The 19,420-nt window shown below is 46.4% G+C and overlaps 1 protein-coding gene across 5 annotated transcripts in view; it reads left to right on the forward strand.

Annotated features, from left to right (window-relative positions):
* Window positions 1-17,965, forward strand: part of KATNAL2 (katanin catalytic subunit A1 like 2) — a 38,419-nt gene extending 20,454 nt beyond the window's left edge. For 4 of the 5 annotated variants that reach the window (XM_053408538.1, XM_053408539.1, XM_053408542.1 and 1 more), the window contains 9 exons: window positions 1,459-1,536; window positions 2,808-2,906; window positions 3,891-3,954; window positions 4,794-4,912; window positions 9,139-9,230; window positions 11,222-11,332; window positions 13,085-13,247; window positions 14,643-14,745; window positions 17,289-17,965. In XM_053408538.1, the coding sequence (XP_053264513.1) occupies window positions 1,459-1,536; window positions 2,808-2,906; window positions 3,891-3,954; window positions 4,794-4,912; window positions 9,139-9,230; window positions 11,222-11,332; window positions 13,085-13,247; window positions 14,643-14,745; window positions 17,289-17,428 (969 nt within the window). In that variant the 3' untranslated portion in view covers window positions 17,429-17,965. The remainder of the gene's footprint in view (window positions 1-1,458; window positions 1,537-2,807; window positions 2,907-3,890; window positions 3,955-4,793; window positions 4,913-9,138; window positions 9,231-11,221; window positions 11,333-13,084; window positions 13,248-14,642; window positions 14,746-17,288) is intronic. The other variant, XM_053408540.1, reaches the window with a different exon arrangement.
* The last annotated feature ends 1,455 nt before the right edge of the window (window positions 17,966-19,420 follow it).

Here is a 19,420-nt window from a genome sequence, read left to right on the forward strand (position 1 = left end):
CCTGCCTGCTTCTCTCACGCAGAGAAGCTTTTACTAGCTTCTAGAATCCTCTTGTATTAATCAGAATAGAAAAGATCTCTGCACATCAGAAAAATACTTTTCTGCACTAAGAAATGCAAACTGACAACAAATACCTGGTAAATCCAACAGGGAAGAAAAGTCTTTTGGAGTGGCCTTTGGACTTGCATGTATCATCCTCTCTCTTCTCCTTGACATGCATAGATGGTGGCGTCCAAACTGGAAGTTCTTTTGGCTGTTCAAACACAATAGCACTTTAGATCCTGGATAGGGTGTAGTATCTCCTCCTGTCCACATAGCCATAGTATCCCCCAATTTGGACTTTACTTTGTATATTTGGTGGAGGAATTGTGTGGGGAGAGCGTGAGGACTAGAAAACACTGCATATGCACAGGGATAGAGCGGGGGCTGGGGAAGACAGCTTGAACTGGACTTAATATATACAGTGGACGCTTGGGTTGTGACTTGGCACTTCTGCGCATGCACAAAGCGCAATTTAGTACTTCTGCGTATGCACGACCGCCGAAACCCGGAAGTAGCCCATTCTGGTACTTCTGGGTTTCAGCAGTCCGCAACCCGAAAAAAACGCAGCCTGAAGCGGCTGTAACCTGAGGTAAGGCTGTATATAAAAACCTATTCCAAAAATGGTGTTGCATATTTAAAACTTTCACATACTTAATTTAGAAGAAGAAGAAGAGTTTGGATTTGATATCCCGCCTTTCACTCCCCTTCAGGAGTCTCAAAGCGGCTAACAATCTCCTTTCCCTTCCTCCCCCACAACAAACACTCTGTGAGGTGAGTGGGACTGAGAGACTTCAAAGAAGTGTGACTGGCCCAAGGTCACCCAGCAGCTGCATGTGGAGGAGCGGAGACGCGAACCCGGTTCCCCAGATTACGTGACTACCGCTCTTAACCACTACACCACACTGGCTCTCTTTAAAGTTTGGCAGCCCCTCAAAATAACCAAAACAATTTTTTCTTGCATGCTATACAGTGGTACCTCTAGATACGAATGGGATCTGTTCCGGAGCCCCGTTCGCATCTAGAGGTAAACGCAACTAGCAACGGCACTTCTGCGCATGTGTGTGACGTCATTTTGAGTGTCTGTGCATGTGCAAGCGGTGAAACCCAGAAGTAACGCGCTCCGTTACTTCCGGGTTGCTGAGGAGCGCAACTCGAATGCGCTCAACTCGAAGCATATTTAACCCGAGGTATGACTGTATATCGGGCACATCCAACTTCCAAGAGACTGCGATCTACTCACAGTATAAAAAGACTGGCTGTGATTTACTTTTTAGGGGAGGGTTGACCAAAGTTATTGATTTTGTTTTTGTTGTTGTACTTCATGCCATGATCAACCTGGGACACCCTCGCGATCGACCTGTTGGACATGCCTGCTATACTGTATATAGATTGCGTGTACATGTGTCTTTTTTGTAGGAACGGTTATTAAAGCCTCTGGGCGCCTTTATTGGGATGACTGGTGAAATGAGAGAACTTGCGACGGTTGTGAGCAGGGTAAGACCGAACCTTGTTTCTTTTCAGTCCTGGAGTATATGCTGAGCCTAGTTGGTCAAGGAATTAATCCTCTGCTTTTCTGCATTTCCGTACCCAACATCAGAATGGAGGAACAGGAGGAGAGTCTATGAATAACCACATTCTGGACACAGCCCTGCAGGAGAGTCCCCTGTGGAAGCCCCAACGTTCACTCTTCCAGCACAGCTTCCACCTGCTGCAGTGGGGTCCATGCAAGAGAGTTCCCAGCTGGGTTGTGCTCTCTGTGCATGCACAGGAGGCGAGGCTTCACGCTCTGTGGAAGGGGTGGGGAACCCTTTTCAGATTGAGGGCTTCGTTCACATCTGGGCAGCTTTCTGGGGCTGGGGTGGGGCCAGAGGTGAAAATGGGCGAAGCAACAAGTGAAAACTTTAACTTTCTACAGCAAACTAGTTCAGGCATCCACTCCTCAACATGTTTCATCTGATGGACAGCAAGGAGCTGCTGGGAGGGGTGGCAGGGAAGAGCAGGCCTTGGTTCTCAAACTTAATCCGTTCTGGAAGTCAGTTCCAAAACCAAAGCATTCCAAAACCAAGGCACTTTCATAGAACGTGATGCAAAATGGATTAATCACTTCCAGACTTTTAAAAACAACCCCTAAAAAAGCAATTTAACATGAATTTTACTATCTAATGAGACCATTGATCCATAACATGAAAGCAATAATCAATGTACTGTACTATAAAATAAATAAGACAGTATTGCAGATAATTAAAATTAAAATATTTTCCCCCTTACCTGCACTGATGATAGCCATTGTTTGGATGGGGGGCTTTTATCCATTTCTACAGTCAATCAATCAATCAATCAATCAGTAGCTGAACTGGGTTCCACACTGCAGCCCTAAGCCCAGTTGCTCTGCAGGAACAGTCAATTTCAGTGGGATTGTCTCCTAAGCGAGCATGTTCAGAATTTTTAGTCCTCCGTTGCAATAACAATTTTGTGCTTCTTCCCTCTCCCAGTGTTTCTCAGGCTTGGGTCCCCAGCTGTTTTTGGACTACAACTCCCATCATCCCTGACCACTGGCCCTGCTAGTGAGGGATGATGGGAGTTGTAGTCCAACAACAGGCTGGGGACCGACCGAGAAACACTGCAAAGCAACCTGTCTCTTTCTGTGTCACTGTTGTGTTTTTATGCCCTGGCATAACAGAGCTTATTTTGCTGCACCGATGTTTCCCTGACTGTACAGGGAAGCCGGAGCCCTGCCTTTAAGAAGACCAAACAATGTCTTGCAGGATATCTACCTCCACAACCCGAATGTAAAGTGGGGCGATATCATTGGCCTCGATGCAGCCAAGCGGTTGGTCAAGGAAGCTGTTGTGTACCCAATCAGGGTAAGGGAACCTGATTTGAAAAGCTGCTTTCTCTCTGGATTGGCACTCCTGATCACTGTCAACTTTTCAGCAGTGTTCAAAACTCCTCATTCAAAACTGTAATGAATGATAGACTGCCCTGTCTCCACTCCCACCCACCCGACTGTTGCTTACAATACCTTTAGACATGTCCAAGGATATCCCTGCAAAACAGACCTTCCTTCTCTCTCACTTACGTGCTTTGGTGAAGCTGGAAGTCTGCGAAGCAGAATCTGCAAGAAGTTGCTATTTTGCCTCGGGTTTATTGCGTGTCTTCCCTGTGTCAGTTACACATGGGGTTCAGTTGCAAACTGCCCCCATAATCCATGTAGTCTAAGTTACAAAATCAGCATATATTAATAATAATAATTTATAGTTTATACCCCGCCCATCTGGCTGGGTTTCCCCAGCCACTCTGGGTGGCTTCCAACCAAATATTAGAAACAATACAGCTTCAGACATTAAAAACTTCCCTAAACAGGGCTGCCTTCAGTTGTCTTTTAAAAGTAAAATAGTTATTTATTGCCTTGACATCTGGTGGGAGGGCGTTCCACAGGGCAGGCACCACTACCGAGAAGGCCCTCTGCCTGGTTCCCTGTAACTTCGCTTCTCACAGTGAGGGAACCACCAGAAGGCCCTTGGATCTGGACCTCAGTGTCCGGGCAGAACGATGGGGGTGGAGACACTTCTTTAGGTATACTGGACCGAGGCCGTTTAGGGCTTTAAAGGTCAGCACCAACACTTTGAATTGTGCCCGGAAGCGTACTGGGAGCCAATGAAGATCTTTCAGGACCAGTGTTATATGGTCTCAGCAGCCACTCCCAGTCACCAGTCAAGCTGCCGCATTCTGGATTAATTGCAGAATGGGATGGTGGTCGTTTGGGTGCCCAAAACTGTTGCAAAAATTGCAGTTTGACTCCCGAGAATTATTATTATTTAATTCTGATATTATTTTTCTCTGCTTAGTATCCACAACTGTTTACTGGCATCCTCTCTCCATGGAAAGGACTATTGCTCTATGGGCCCCCAGGTACTGTCTGTTTGCAAATGAACTCCCGCATCCCTTACACCACAGCTTGAGAGACCTTTTTTTGCAGCCCCTCCCCTTGGGGTAAACACCTTTCTTACTCCTGGCTGAAGGCAGACATAACATTTTTCAATATTGCCCACATCCACGGTGTGGACCTGGCCGCATAAATTCTCTTGCAGCCTTGCATATCTTGTGAGATGTATGCAAGATCAGCTTCCATTTCTGACACTCTGGCATTCCCTTTTGCTGCAGAGTAGCTGTTCTCCATTTAAAAAGGAAAAGGTTTTCAAGAGGCATGTCTCTGTATGCTGCCTTTAAAAAATAAAAACCACCACCACCTGTGAATCCCTTGCAAAACCGCTCCAAAAACTAGTAGTGTTTTTGACAGAATAGTTAACTAAACGGCCACTGCATCTGTTCTGGGAGGATTTATTTTACGCAAGGAATGCAGGTATGTAGACTTAGCTGCTACATACAATCTCAATAATACCCTTTATTCCTACCTCTAGTCGATCCATTCCTGGGAGAATATTATTTCTCCCAAACCCAAATGATAGTTTTAAGATAGAAAGACAAGGTTTTCTTCCCAGCTGACTCTTGCTTGAATGCTGATTGAGTGATTGTTACGGAAACATCACTGCCGATAAATTATTTTGCTTTTTCAAACTCCTTTCAGATGGTTAATTGGGGGTTTTTTAACGCCTCTTTTGACCAAATAGCTCAGGGGAATTGTTTATTGTGGGGATAAGAAAAGGCTTGCACAGTTCCCCAGTGGGGAGAAATGTTGAGGAGCGCTTATGTCGAGACTGAGTGCTGACTTATTTTCCTGCACCTTGTAGGTACTGGGAAGACTTTGCTAGCCAAAGCTGTTGCCACTGAATGCAACACAACCTTCTTCAACATCTCGGCATCCACCATCGTCAGCAAATGGAGGGGGGATTCAGAAAAGCTTGTGAAAGTAAGAGCGCCTTTGTTTTCCTCATGCCCTGGCAGAAATCCACAGTGTTTGGCAGAGAATATTTGAGTGAGGTGGCCTGATGCAGGAATGGACATATTCTTCCCCCTCCCCTCCTTTCTTTTCTAGAAGCCCCATGGCCCAACTCTTGCTTTGTACCATTCAAACATGAGTTCATTTTCTGGAACAGGGAAGGTGTAGCTAGCCTAATTTAAGTGATCCCGAGTCTTCATTTTGTCTTAGGGATGCAAGAGTTTCCTTTCTAGATCAGGGCAAGGTCCACCTAGATCTGTGTCTGTATATCTATATCTGTATCATCTAGATCAGGACATGGGTGGCGCTGTGGTCTAAACCACTGAGCCTCTTGGGCTTGCCGATCCGAAGGTCGGTGGTTCGAATCCGCGTGACTGGGTGAGCTCCCGTTGCTCTGTCCCAGCTCTTGCCAACCTAGCAGTTCAAAAGCACGAAGTGCAAGTAGATAAACAGGTACGGCTGTGGTGGGAAGGTAAATCGTGTTTCCATGCGCTCTAGCTTCTGTCACGGTGTCCCGTTGCACCAGAAGCGTTTAGTTATGCTGGCCACAAGCCGGAAAGCTGTCTGGACAAACGCCAGCTCCCTTGGCCTGAAAGTGGAGATGAGTGCTGCACCCCATGGTCAAATTTGACTGGACTTAGCCGTCCAGGGATCCTTTACCTTTTACCTTATCTATATCTATCAAAAAGAAAATAAAGGCAGAATTCTACAACCTTACATAAATTATAATAAAATTTCTTAGTTTTGCATAATTTTGCTAGTTGTGGGAAGGGCAACGACAAGCCAAAGAAGTACTTGAAATCCTACTCATTTTGTCTTTGGAGATTTTACCAAGGGTTTGCTAGCGCACTGATCGCACACTGCTAAGCCTGTCATTGGAGTTCTAATGACTAGGTGCTTTTACTATCAAATGACACCTTTGTTTCTTAGTATGATAAGTTATCTGGCCTTTTTCTTTCTGTACTGGTGTGTAAATGCAGAATCCATCTATAATCATCTGGCTGCAGCAGTGAATTAGGCTCACAGTATGTGGTTCCATTAATGGCAAAGATTAAAGTTGCAACTTCAGACACATGCTGGAGTTTGCATCAGAATGGAGTTTGAATGCAGTCATCTTTTTAAGGAAAGCAAGAACACATGATGCTAAAAGTGACAGGATATTGGGTTTTACCTCTCCTTAAGAATTCTGTTTGTAAAGCAAAATAAGCCATCATCCTTAGTTTAAAAAGAAAAGCCAACAAAAATCTCATTTTGTGTAATACGTGGGATTATCCATGTTGTGTTTGATCAGGAAAACAGAAGCTATTTAGTCCAACCAACCCAACTTCTAACTTGCATTTGTATTTTTAAAAACCCCTTATTTAAAAATATATATATGGAGCAACAATACATAAAAGGGGAATGTTTTAATCCTTGGTGCTCTTTTAGGATTTGCCCAGAATCCCTTTCTGGAATAATTTTCTTCTATCCTATTATTCTCCATATACTTGGGTAGGATTTAGGAGAAAAGATTTAAAATGCAAAGACAGGATTATTTGTGTGTGTTTGCTCTTTCTCTCCTCTTTTATAAGCCGTTCAGATTTAAGAAGTGGTTTGGCCTACCAAACCAAGGCAGCGTTTGAGATATTTTCTCCAACTAGCCTTGTGGCATCTGTGTTTCCTTCTCTCTGCCTCTGTCAGCCAGAGCCCATGGCAGAAAACAAAACAAGTGCAGCCTTTTATTTTATTAACTCTGTACCCTCAATTCTCTGAATGGGTCATAAGATCATAATGGCATAATATGTGTAAGTGAACACAATCATTCACTGCAGTCCAACTGCATCAAAGCCAAAAATACATCATTTGGCTCTATTCCAGCCCACACTTGGAAGTTGCCATTTGTTTAGGCAGGGGTCAGCAAACTTTTTCAGCAGGGGGCCGGTCCACTGTCCCTCAGACCTTGTGGGGGGCCGGACTATATTTTTTTGGGAAAAATGAATGAATTCCTATGCCCCACAAATAACCCAGAGATGCATTTTACATAAAAGCACACATTCTACTCATGTAAAAACATGCTGATTCCTGGACTGTCCGCGAGCCAGATTGAGAAGGCGATTGGGCCGGATCCTGCCCCCAGGCCTCAGGTTGCCTACCCATGGTTTAGTGTTTTTAAAATATATCTGCTGTGAAAGCAAATGAAGCCTGAGCTCCGGTAAAAGGACTTCATGTGTTTGAAGTTAATGCCTTTGTTCTGGGTAAAAACTGATTTATCTAAATGGCCTGCAGTGAACGGAATAATTGTAAATATAGGTTAAAGAGGAATGTGCAGGAAGAACATAGCAATGCAGTTCATCATATGAACTTGGAGGTTTTTAAGCAGAGGTTGGAAGGGCACCTGTCATATATCATGCATAAGATCTGTGTGTACCTGGTGTTGCTGTCCTCCCACCCCAAAATTTGAGTTCTACAAGCCCCATGGAAAAGAACAGGAAGTAAGAACGTAAAAAGAGCTGGATCTCCAAGGGTCCATCTAGCCCAGCATACTCTTCTCACAGTGGCCAGTCAGATGCCTAAGGGACCTGAGCGCAACTTTCCTTCTATATTTATTTGGCGATCACTCATAGCCAAGTACAGTAAGATTGTCTTCCATGAACACAGTCTTCACATCGAGTCTGTAAGTGACTGCGGAGGCCAATTCTGGAACTACACGTCCTTCCACAGTGGGGACATGGGTTTCCGGGCTAGAGTTGATCACAGTGAGGGTTTGCCAAACGTGCCTTCTTCTTAGCACGTTCCTCCCTTTCGTCCTGAGTTTGAACGTCCTCAAAGCCCATGACACCTTTGGTAAAGGCTGTTCTCCAACTGGAGCGCTCACAGGCCAGTGTTTCCCAGTTGTCGGTTATTATAGTAAAGGTAAAGGTACCCCTGCCCGTACGGGCCAGTCTTGACAGACTCTAGGGTTGTGCGCCCATCTCACTTAAGAGGCCGAGGGCCAGCGCTGTCCGGAGACACTTCCGGGTCACGTGGCCAGTGTGACAAATCTGCATCTGGTGAGCCAGCGCAGCACACGGAAACGCCGTTTACCTTCCCGCTGGTAAGCGGCCCCTATTTATCTGCTTGCACCCGGAGGTGCTTTCGAACTGCTAGGTTGGCAGGCGCTGGGACCGAGCAACGGGAGCGCACTCCGCCGCGGGGATTCGAACCGCCGACCTTTCGATCGGCAAGCCCTAGGTGCTGAGGCTTTTACCCACAGCGCCACCCGTGTCCCCTCGTCGGTATTTATACTACATTTTTAACCCCGCGTCGGTATTTATACTACATTTTTAAAGATTTTCCTTGAGAGAGTCTTTGAACCTCTTTTGTTGACCACCAGCATTACGCTTTCCATTTTTAAGTTCGGAATAGAGTAGTTGCTTTGGCAGACAATAATCAGGCATCCGAACAACATGACCAGTCCAATGAAGTTCATGTTGAAGAATCATCGCTTCATCACTGGTGAACTTTGCTTCTTGCCAGTGTATTGGCATTAGTTCGCCTGTCTTCCCAAGTGATGTGTAAAGTTTTTCGGAGACACCATTGATGGAATCTTTCGAGGGGTTGGAGATGGTGTTTATTATAATAATAATAATAATAATAATAATAATAATAATAATAATAATAATTTATTATTTATACCCCGCCCATCTGGCTGGGCCTCCCCAGCCACTCTGGGCGGCTTCCATAAAAACCAAAAATACAGTAAAATATCACACGTTAAAAACTTCCCTGAACAGGGCTGCCTTAAGATGTCTTCTGAATGTCAGGTAGTTGTTTATCGCTTTGACATCTGCTGGAAGGGCGTTCCACAGGGCGGGCGCCACTACCGAGAAGGCCCTCTGCCTGGTTCCCTGTAGCTTTGCTTCTCGCAATGAGGGAACCGCCAGAAGGCCCTCGGCGCTGGACCTCAGCGTCCGGGCAGAATGATGGGGGTGGAGACGCTCCTTCAGGTATACAGGACCGAGGCCGTTTAGGGCTTTAAAGGTCAGCACCAACACTTTGAATTGTGCTCAGAAATGTACTGGGAGCCAATGTAGGTCTTTCAAGTGGTCCATGTTTCACAGCGCTCTCCCCATTTGTGATCCCCAGTGACTGAAGTTGCACAAGAGTATGGCAGTGGGGAGGTTTGTCCCTCCTGACTTGAGCTGTCTCTCCCTCCCTCCCCTTTTCTTTTTGGACAGGTGTTATTTGAACTTGCCCGCTACCACGCCCCCTCCACGATCTTCCTGGATGAGCTGGAGTCCGTCATGAGCCAACGAGGCACAGCCCTAGGGTAACAAACGTTAAAGTGGGGGATACCCCTTTGCTGACTGTTTTCCATAAGGCAGATCCTCTTCCCGAATGGCTTAGAAATAAGCCTACCTTGCTCACTGCAAGAAAAATCTGTTTATCTCGCTCTTCCGCTTCTGACTCTAAACATCTCTACGTTCAAATAAAGGAACAAACGCAGTCTGTTTGGAAAGCCAAATCTGTTTGTGCCAGGTGGTCTGTGACTTAAGCTACTTAGCCTTCCCCCTGGGTTAAGCATGCCTGGGTCTGATCTGTGTCTGCCTGAATGTACTACCTAGTATACTCTTGTTCTGAGCTCCCAGAGGAAAGCTGGAATATAAGAGTAATCAGCAAGTATGTGAGTTTATGTCAAGGGTGGGGAACCTGAGGTCCAGGTCCAGATGAAAGCTCTAGGTCTCTTTATGCAGCTCTTAGGGTTCTCCCTGGGCCTTGCTCTTCTCCAGCCCTGATCTGTGGCCCTACAGATAATGGTGCAATGCAGCTTCCATCAGTTCCAGCCAGCATGGCCAATGGCCAGGAATTATGGGAGTTGTAGTCCCACAGCATCTGAAAGGCAACAGGTTCCACGTCCCTCTTTTAGTCCACCCACCTGCTTTTACATCCAAGCCAACATCGGTCCGTACAGTCTTTCTCCCTCTGAGCCGGGTTCAAGGTCTCTGCATTAATCTACAAATCCCTGAGCGGCTTAGATTCAGGGTACCTTAAGAACTGCCCAGATCAGGGTTTCCCAAACTTGGGTCTGCAGATGTTTTTCAGACTACAACTCCTATTATCCCTAGGTAGCAGGACCAGTTGTCAGGGATGATGGGATTTGTAGTCCAAAAACAGCTGGAGATCCAAGTTTGGGAAACCCTGGCCTAGACCCTTTTATCCTAGCTCAATTACTGAGAAGTGTTCTTGGTTATTTTCCATGTTGACAAGGCTCATTGGGCATCAAAATGGAGCCTTTAGTGTGTCGTCAACCCAGTATTGTGGAATACTCTACCAATAGTGAATCAGCAGGTGCCTTCTGTTCCAGCCCTTAAACATCTGCTGAAAATCCTTCTATCCCACCAGGCTTCTTCAGGCAATTCAGAATTCATCTCTCCATAATAGTTGCTTGACGGCCTTGGGTTTAAATTTTTTATGTACTTTTATTATATACAAATGCTATTGTAAAAGGTTTTGTTGTTCTCGATGATGTAGTGGTAGATAAATATTTTTATAAATAAATGATAAAGTAACTTCCACCATCAAGCACATTCCAAGCAGAGCGCAAGATCTCGCCAAGGAATGCAGACTTTGCCTGTACCAAAGAATGACAAAATCTGCTGCGAAGCTCTCCTGCATGTCCCACATTCAGCCAAATGGGAGTAGCGAACAGTTACAGATGTGTTTTTTGCGCTGCTCCCATTTATTTTGGCGGAGCTTTCCCAGGAGAGCTTCTCAGTAGTTTGCACCATAGTTTGACGCAAGAATATATAGGATTAGTAAGACACTGTGAATCAGACCAGAAGTCCATATTGCCTGGTATTTATTGGGAATGTACAAAGCTTGCATACTGGCACTGAACTATGGCCCGTTTCTGTTCCCTGTAATTATCCAAGCTGATCTAACTTAAGACTTAATAGCCTTCTCACTAAATGCTGGCTTTGGGATCTGCTCAGTGCCTCTTGTATTAATCTCCATGCAGAGATAAAACTCCAAAGTGTGCATTTCCTTTCGTTTTAGTGCTCTTACATGAGTGGATTCATTGCAGAATTAACTTCTGGGCATTAATCGTCATGAAGTTTGGACATAATGCTTAGGTTTTATCTCATGGAACTTAACCGCGCTTGGAACTGGGGGTTGGGCGAGACAGGGAGATGCAAAACCCATGAATGGACTTGTGCTTCTGAGCTTGTCCCTGTCTCTGTAACGGCAGTGGTCCTGATGCAGGCCAGGAAATAACATTGACTCCGCCCCTCCCTTTCTCCATCCTCCACATCTTGGTAGCGGTGAACACGAAGGAAGCCGGAGGATGAAAACGGAATTACTGGTGCAGATGGATGGCCTTGCCCGGTCAGATGATCTTGTCTTTGTTTTAGCGGCTTCCAACCTGCCCTGGTAAGAGATCCGGAGAGTACGCTTTGAATACATTTGCGTGAGCCTCTAAACACAGATAAAGATTTTACTTAGACCCAGAGCAGTAAAAGCCTTGATATTTGGTTAAAGCCTTCAAAGATTAATTGGGAGCTTTTTACTTTGCTCCTGCAGTTCTTGCCGCAGGAGTGCATAATCCTCCGTAAAGGCAGCATATGCCGGCCCAAGCCAGCTGCTAATATTTAAAAAGGGGCTTGATGGCCAAGTTATTTACTATGGCTAAGCTAAAGAAGGGTTTCAGCAAAGAAACGCTTAAGGTGCTTAAAACATCCAGTGCTCAGGAAAGATATGCTCTATAAACAGGCAAGGGTGGATTTCATTGGTATTAAAAGGTGACTTTTAAAAGTTTGAAGATAAAACCCTTCAGTTTTTTTAATGTCACGTAGATCTAGTGGAGGGGACACGGGTGGCACTGTGGGTTAAACCACAGAGCTTAGGACTTGCCGATCAGAAGGCCGGCAGTTCGAATCCCTGCGACGGGGTGAGCTCCCGTTGCTTGGTCCCTGCTCCTGCCAACCTAGCAGTTCGAAAGCACATCAAAGTGCAAGTAGATAAATAGGTACCACTCCGGCAGGAAGGTAAACGGCGTTTCCGTGCACTGCTCTGGTTCGCTAGAAGCGGCTTAGTCATGCTGGCCACATGACCCGGAAGCTGTACGCCAGCTCCCTCGGCCAATAAAGCGAGATGAGCGCCCGAATCCCATCCCAGAGTCAGCCACGACTGGACCTAATGGTCAGGGGTCCCTTTACCTTTACCTTTAGATCTAGTGGAATAGCTGAAAATACGTACTATCCAGATTCTTCTTAGCATATTGGGTGGAAGTCCTGTTAGTGCTGTTGCACTCATGGAAGACTTTTGATCAGTGCCGGATTTACGTATAAGCTAAACAAGCTATAGCTTAGGGCAGGCATGGGCAAACTTTGCACTCTGGATGTTTTGGGACTACAATTCCCATCATCCCTGATCACTGGTCCTGTTAGCTAGGGATCATGGGAGTTGTAGTCCCAAAAAAACATTTTTGTTTAAGCAGGCCTGTCCTGACATGGGCATTCCTGTTAATATTAATTACTGTTAATACCAATTCTAAACATTTAAAGTGCTTTTTCTTGATAATCTTAATATTTCTTTTAAAACGCTTAAAGGTTTTCATATAATCAAGCCGTATGAAAGTTGTTCAATAGGTTAAAAACTCAGCCTAATTACTATTTGGCTTTTAGAAGACATCTGAAGGCAGCCCTGTTTAGGGAAGTTTTTAATGTCTGATGTTTTATTGTATTTTTATATTTTGTTGGAAGCTGCCCAGAGTGGCGTGCGATTTATTTATTTATTTATTTAAATTTAAATAAATAAATATGGAAGTGTGAACAGCCTCTGTTGTAAAGCACTGTATGCTGAAGTTCTAAGTTCTGATGGTCTGATCTTAGGTCACTGATAGCCCATTCCTGCATGCAGATTCCTGCTTGATTCTGCCGTCCTCATGTGAGTTGGAAAGGGACTCCCAAGGCTCATTTAGTCCCGCCCCCTGCAATCTCCGTTCAAGCATAAAAGTGCACTTGTGGACAAGTCCTGCCCTAACGGAGCCTGAGCCAGTCTGGGACTTGCGATCCCTCTCCACCCTTTCCCATGATTTCCTAGAGATCGCAGCCCACGCTTCAGAAAATGGCGAATGGACCCCCGTAGCCACAGTCATTTTTCCCTTCTCCTTTCCTTCTCTAGGGAACTGGATTACGCAATGCTGCGCCGGCTCGAGAAGAGGATTCTGGTGGACCTCCCGAATAAAGAGGCAAGGCAGGCGATGGTCCAGCACTGGCTTCCTTCCGTGAGCAACAGCGGCGGAGTAGAACTGAGGACGGAGCTAGACTACAGCTTACTCAGTCAGGTGAGGAGAAGCCATCGCTGTTAATGGCTGCACCTCACAGGGAGCTTCCACAGAGGGCAAGGCATATACACACAGTCAGTGGCGTAGCGTGGGTTGTCAGCACCCGGGGCAAGGCAAGTAATTTGCGCCCCCTAACCCTAACCCCCAGATGTTGCGCCCGGTGCGGCCGGCCCCCCCTGCACCCCCACGCTACGCCACTGCACACAGTGCATCGTAAGTAGACCTGGGCATGTCCCAAGCTGACTCAACAGAAAGGAGGCCCACCGCCCCAAGAGCCATGTTTTGGGGGCCAAACTTGAAGGCAGCTGATGCAGTTCCATTTTGGCTTTGAGGCTGTGCCTCCACCGGCTGGGAGACTGGTCTGGAAACCTCCATGTCTGCTACTTTTGGGTTGTTTGGAATGAGGTTCCCAAGCAAAGGATAATAATAATAATACAGTGGTACCTCAGGTTACATACGCTTCAGGTTATATATGCTTCAGGTTACAGACTCTGCTAACCCAGAAATAGTACCTCGGGTTAAGAACTTTGCTTCAGGATGAGAACAGAAATTGTGCAGCGGCGGCGCAGCGGCAGCAGGAGGCCCCGTTAGCTAAAGTGGTGCTTCAGGTTAAGAACAGTTTCAGGTTAAGAACAGACCTCCAGAACGCATTAAGTTCTTAACCCAAGGTATAATAATAATAATAATAATAATAATAATAATAATAATAATAATAAATATTTATGCCCTGCCCTTCTGGCTGGGTCCCCAGCCACTATGGGAGGCTCCCAACAGAATATTAAAAACACGATAAAACATCAAACATTAAAAACTTCCCTAAACTGGGCTGCCTTCAGATGTCTTCTAAAAGTCAGATAGTTGTTTATCTCTTTGACATCTGATGGGAGGGCATTCCACAGGGTGGGCGCCACCACCGAGAAGGCCCTCTGCCTGGTTTCCTGTAGCTTTGCTTCTCGCATTGAGGGAACCACCAGAAGGCCCTTGGCTCTGGACCTCAGTGTCTGGGCAGAACGATGGGTGTAGAGATGCTCATTCAGGTATACTGGGCCTAGGCCATTTAGGCCTTTAAAGCTCAGCACCAACACTTTGAATTGTGCTCGGAAGCGTACTGGGATGAAACTGAAGTACCCACCTGGCAGGGCAATTGCCATATGAGAGGCAAAAGAGCTGGGCAAGTGAGAGCAGCGTGTACTCAGGAATGGTTGGTCTTCCTTTACTTCAGTAGGGCAGGAATTGGGGGGAAATAATAGTTGTGGGAGGGGGGGAAAGCCATATTCTAAATGGACATGCTTGTGGAGGGGCGTTCCTCTGAAACATCCCATGTTCTTTGAAATGCTACATTTGCATTGGAAAGTTCCTGGAGACTGAACTGCCTCTTTCCAATTTACTTATTAGGAGATGGAAGGATACTCTGGTTCCGACATCAAGTTGGTCTGCAAAGAAGCTGCTATGCGCCCCGTGAGAAAGATCTTCACTGCTCTTGAAAATCATCAGCCAGGTACACCTGTGTTTTCATATTGGAAACCAGCTCTCAGCTCTCACCTGTGCCTCCTAGAAGCTGTCTACATGCAACAGCGGCCACACCCTATAAACGGTTTCAACTGGCCGGTCTGACTCAACCAGGTGAGGGTAGCTGATGGGTCTCAAATCCCCGGTGAGTTAAGGACTTGACCTGCAGGCGAGGACAAGTTCTGGTGGATTGAGCAGATGAGACCAATAGTGGGTCCAAAGGTCAAGAAGGCAGTTTCTGCACGTGTTGCAGAGGGAAGTGAGGGGCAGGTGGTGCTTGTCCACATGGGAAGGGAGTCCATCTAGGACAGTGTTTCTCAACCTTGGGTCCCCAGATATTGTTGGACTACAACTCCCATCATCCCTGACCACTGGTCCTCCTAGCTAGGGATCATGGGAGTTGTAGGCCGAAAACATCTGGGAAGGTTGAGAAAGGCTGGTCTAGGAGAAGAAACACTGTGGTTCTAAACCTCACTGCCTTGTGGGACATCTTTGGGAAAAGGAGTGAGCCTGCACAAATCTGGAGTGGAGTTCCTAAGATGGTTGGATGGCGCCTCGTACGCCTCCTTCCAGCAACTCCTGCAGTCAAGCTGGTGCCAAATGTCTTGCTCTGCTTTCCTTTGGACCACATCTGCAAGGCCGGGGGGGGGGCGGTCTTGTCACTGCCCAGGCTTTCATGCCAGGGAGGTCACTTCAGTGCTGCTAACACAGCAGTTTGATTGCACCCCTGGGGGTGTAACTCCATTGCCTCTCGAGACAGATGGATGCCAATGATATTGTTAACTGTCCTGTGGTCCTCAAATGAAGGGCAGTAGGGAAATTTAATAAAAACAAGTACGGTAAGTACAGTCATACCTCGGGTTGAATGTGCTTCAGGTTGAGCGCTTTTAGGTTGCGCTCTGCAGCAACCCGGAAGTAACGGAGTGTGTTGCTTCCGGGTTTCACCGCTCGCGCATGCGCAGACGCTCAAAATGACGTCACGCGCATGCGGGGAAGTGGCAAAACGCATCACGCGCCATCGCGTCTTGCGTTCTATTCAGGATGCGAACGGGGCTCCGGAACGGATCCTGTTCGCATATACTGAGGTACCACTGTAAATAAGTTTTCTGAGTGTTCAAGCTGCACAGGCACTCGCCTGCTATTGCAGAGTGCTGTGCACTAGCTATCTTCCAGCGACGAACTGGAGTCAGGGCGTTCTATTTCCTGTTATGAAGCACCCCTAAAAACATCACAACTTTTGATATGATAGCCTGGCACCTCAGAGGGAAGTTTTACTGCTGTCCTGGAGAAACCACAAGAGTCTTCATTACAGATAGCCAGGCTCTCATGTTCCAAGCAAGCAGAGTTGAAAGGGAAACGGGCGAATTCACTATAGTCTTTTACTGGAAATGCTCTGCCCATATCCTACCGTTTATAAATTTAAAAGTGAACGAGGGAGCATCAGACCCTTTCTAGGAGTATTGTCAGGATGTGGTCATCTGTATGTCCCACCTCCCTCCCTCCCAATTACTCATCAGGAAGTTTCAACAGCCCAAGGCTGTTTTGCCAGCAGAGCCCAAGATAAATGGTGATATCTCTTCTCCACCTCACCTGGGCAGCAGAATAAATTTTTCTAGAAGCCTTTTTGCAGACATTTTATTTAGTCAAGCTTCCGGGCTGGCACCATTTTAAAACTTTCAACACCCATTGTGTCAAGGAGATAGGACTGATAGTCTCTGTTGCACCCAACTAAGTCTTCAGAAGTGCTGCTTCTTGCCTTGATAGCTAGGAATCTTTTAGATACCTCATCTCTCTCTGCCCAGCAACTTTCCTGGGGACTTCCCCACTTCCTTCTCCCTTGTTCTTTTGCTGCTAAAGAGGTGTTGTCACTTCTCCCCACGTGCCTCCAACAAACTCCACCCTCACAGAATAAGACAAGGTATTACCGTATTTTTCACTCTATAAGACGCACTTTTCCCCTCCTAAAAAGTAAGGGGAAATGTTTGTGCGTCTTATGGAGCGAATGCAGGCAGGAGGCTCTGCTCAGCGCTCCCTTTAAAGAGCTGTGTAGAGCGTGTGTGCAGCTCTTGGGGGCTTTTCCCCCAGGAGGGAGAAGGGCTGCCCTCCACGCACTCTTTAAAGGGAGCATGGCTCTTGGGGGAGCCTTAGCCGCCTGCAGCCTCTCCCGGGCAGGGGATGAAGGCTCCCATTGCTGGGGAGAGGCTGTGCGTGGCTATGCAAGAATCCCGCTGGCTGTCCTGGCTTCTGGGATTCAGAATTTTTTGTTTGTCTTCCAAAAACTAGGTGTGTCTTATGGTCTGGTGCGTCTTATAGAGCGAAAAATACGGTACATCCCCCCCCCAAGCCCATCATCTGACCAACTCTATCCCCCACCTCCCACACCTTCTTCCGTTTTCAAGGGGAAACTTGAGTAGTATCTACACCCATTCTTCTTTTGTCAATGTATATGCTATCAACAGGGCGGCTGGGACAATAACATGAACAAATGGTGTGTGTGTGTGTTTGTTTTCGTCCATGCTCTTCTTTCCGCAGACAGCGGGAGCTTACCTGTAATTGAACTGGACACAGTCACCACTGAAGACTTCCTGGATGTGATCACTCACACGAAGCCCTCTGCTAAGAACTTGAGCCAAAAATACACCGAGTGGCAAAAAGAATTTGAGTCCGTCTGAACTCCACCCCCTAACAAGTCAAGATTTCAACCATCCAGATCCCAACGAATTTCTGGGAGCCAGAGACTGAATACTTAACATTAAAATGGATATTATTTTTCCTTTCTAAGAGAAACAGAACAATCCATTCTCAAAGGTGCACGCTAATATTTTCTTTTAAAGAACTGAGAAGGGGCTTGGCGGTTGTTTGCTATCGAGCCCCTCTTCCCTCCCCTGCCTTTACTAATAGGCAATGGGAAACATTTTTGCACATTTATGCCTGAAATCCATTTAATTGTAATATCCTCTTACATGCACCGCCTGACATACACATATCCCTGCGCTGACACCTAGGATCCACAGCACACTGGCACCACAAGTATTTTGCTGCTGGCGCTCCCCTCTTCAGAGGAACAAGGACAATATTCGCAATACCAGAAGAGGTGGTGGTTAGTTGGACTTCTCAGCGATCCTTGTATTAAAAGCAACAGGTGTTGAGCAGGACTTGCAACGATGAAGAATAAACTACTGGTCCTCTTTGAGGGATGCATTCCTGGATCCCGTTTCACCCCTTGCCTGAGTTTATTGAGAATCTAAGGTAGACTTTTCAAAGAGTATTTTCCTGTAAGTGAAGGGATCACTTCTGTCTTGGGGCCAAACATGACGCAGCCTTAGAGCTGAGTAACTTCCCAACAGTTTTGAATATTGCAGCTGCGGGAGACGCAGAAGTGGGGAGGGGTGCTTAACTTAAGTTGTCCTCGCAAAAGGCGCTTCTTCCTCGGAAGAGGATACCAGGGCCATGGAGTTGGCTTTAGTGGGAGACTCAGAGGCTTCCTCTATTCGTGTCTCTCTCCTTTACATCATATGATCTTCTAAAACTAGACATAGGGCCTTCATGTCAAATTGCCCCTAGGCTGTGGAACCGCTAAACTGATGTGACTGGAACTGCTTTTAATTCGGGATTTTAAGTTGTTGTAACCTGCCCTGGGGACCTGCTGATGAAGGGTGGGTAATAACAACAACAGCAGCAAATTTATGGATGATAACTAGGGCTGGGCGATATCTGGCTTTCAACATCGTGATATATCAACCAGCTAAACATTGAAATATACCAGTAAAGTGGTACCTCCGGTTACGAACTTAATCCGTTCTGGAGGTCTGTTCGTAACCGGAAACCACTCGTAACATGAGGCACGCTTTTGCTAATGGTGCCTCCCGCTGCTGCTGCCACCGCCGCGCCGCTGGAGCGCGACTTCCGCTCACATCGTGGGGCAAAGTTTGCAACAAGGGCATCTACTTCCAGGTTAGCGGAGCACATAACCCAAAGCATTCGTAAGGGGGATGGTACGTAACACAAGGTACCACTGTACATCACGATGTCTGAAATAAGGATGGAGAAACGTAGGGGCATCAGCTGGCTACACGGTTTTCCCCACATTATTTTTGCTGGCGCCTGCTCTTGTGATTCATGGCCCCCTGCATGAAGCAGGGGAGAGCTGAACCAGCAGAGTTAACAGGGGCTGCAAGAGTCGAGAAAAGCATTGGCTAGCTTCATGGTTTTTGCCACATTGCGATTCCCGCATAGCACACACACACACACAACGGTTCATGATATTTTGCCAGGTCAAAATTTTTGAAACCAATCTCACAATATGGACTTCAAATCAGTTTTGGATGATATATCACCTGGCCCTAATGATAACAGTTCCCCTGCCCCTTAGAGCTCGGTGGACCTTTCAGAGGTGTTTCCCTTGTCAGGTCTGTTCACTCAGTGTTTGTGCTTTTTTGTTTGATTTTTCAAGTGGTTATTAGTTTGTATTACTTTAAAATGATGATGGTGATGATGATGAAGAATGAATGTATGCTACCTTGAGCCCTGGAAAGATGGCTAATAAGCGCTTTAACAATAGGCCAGTTAAATAAATACCCACAAGTAAATTTAGCTAGGTTAGGGCTACTAGTTGCTTATTACCTTGACATCTGATGGGAGGGCATTCCACAGGGCGGGCGCCA

Source organism: Podarcis raffonei, chromosome 11 (genome assembly GCF_027172205.1).
Source record: "Podarcis raffonei isolate rPodRaf1 chromosome 11, rPodRaf1.pri, whole genome shotgun sequence".
Taxonomy (NCBI): Eukaryota; Metazoa; Chordata; class Lepidosauria; order Squamata; family Lacertidae; genus Podarcis; species Podarcis raffonei.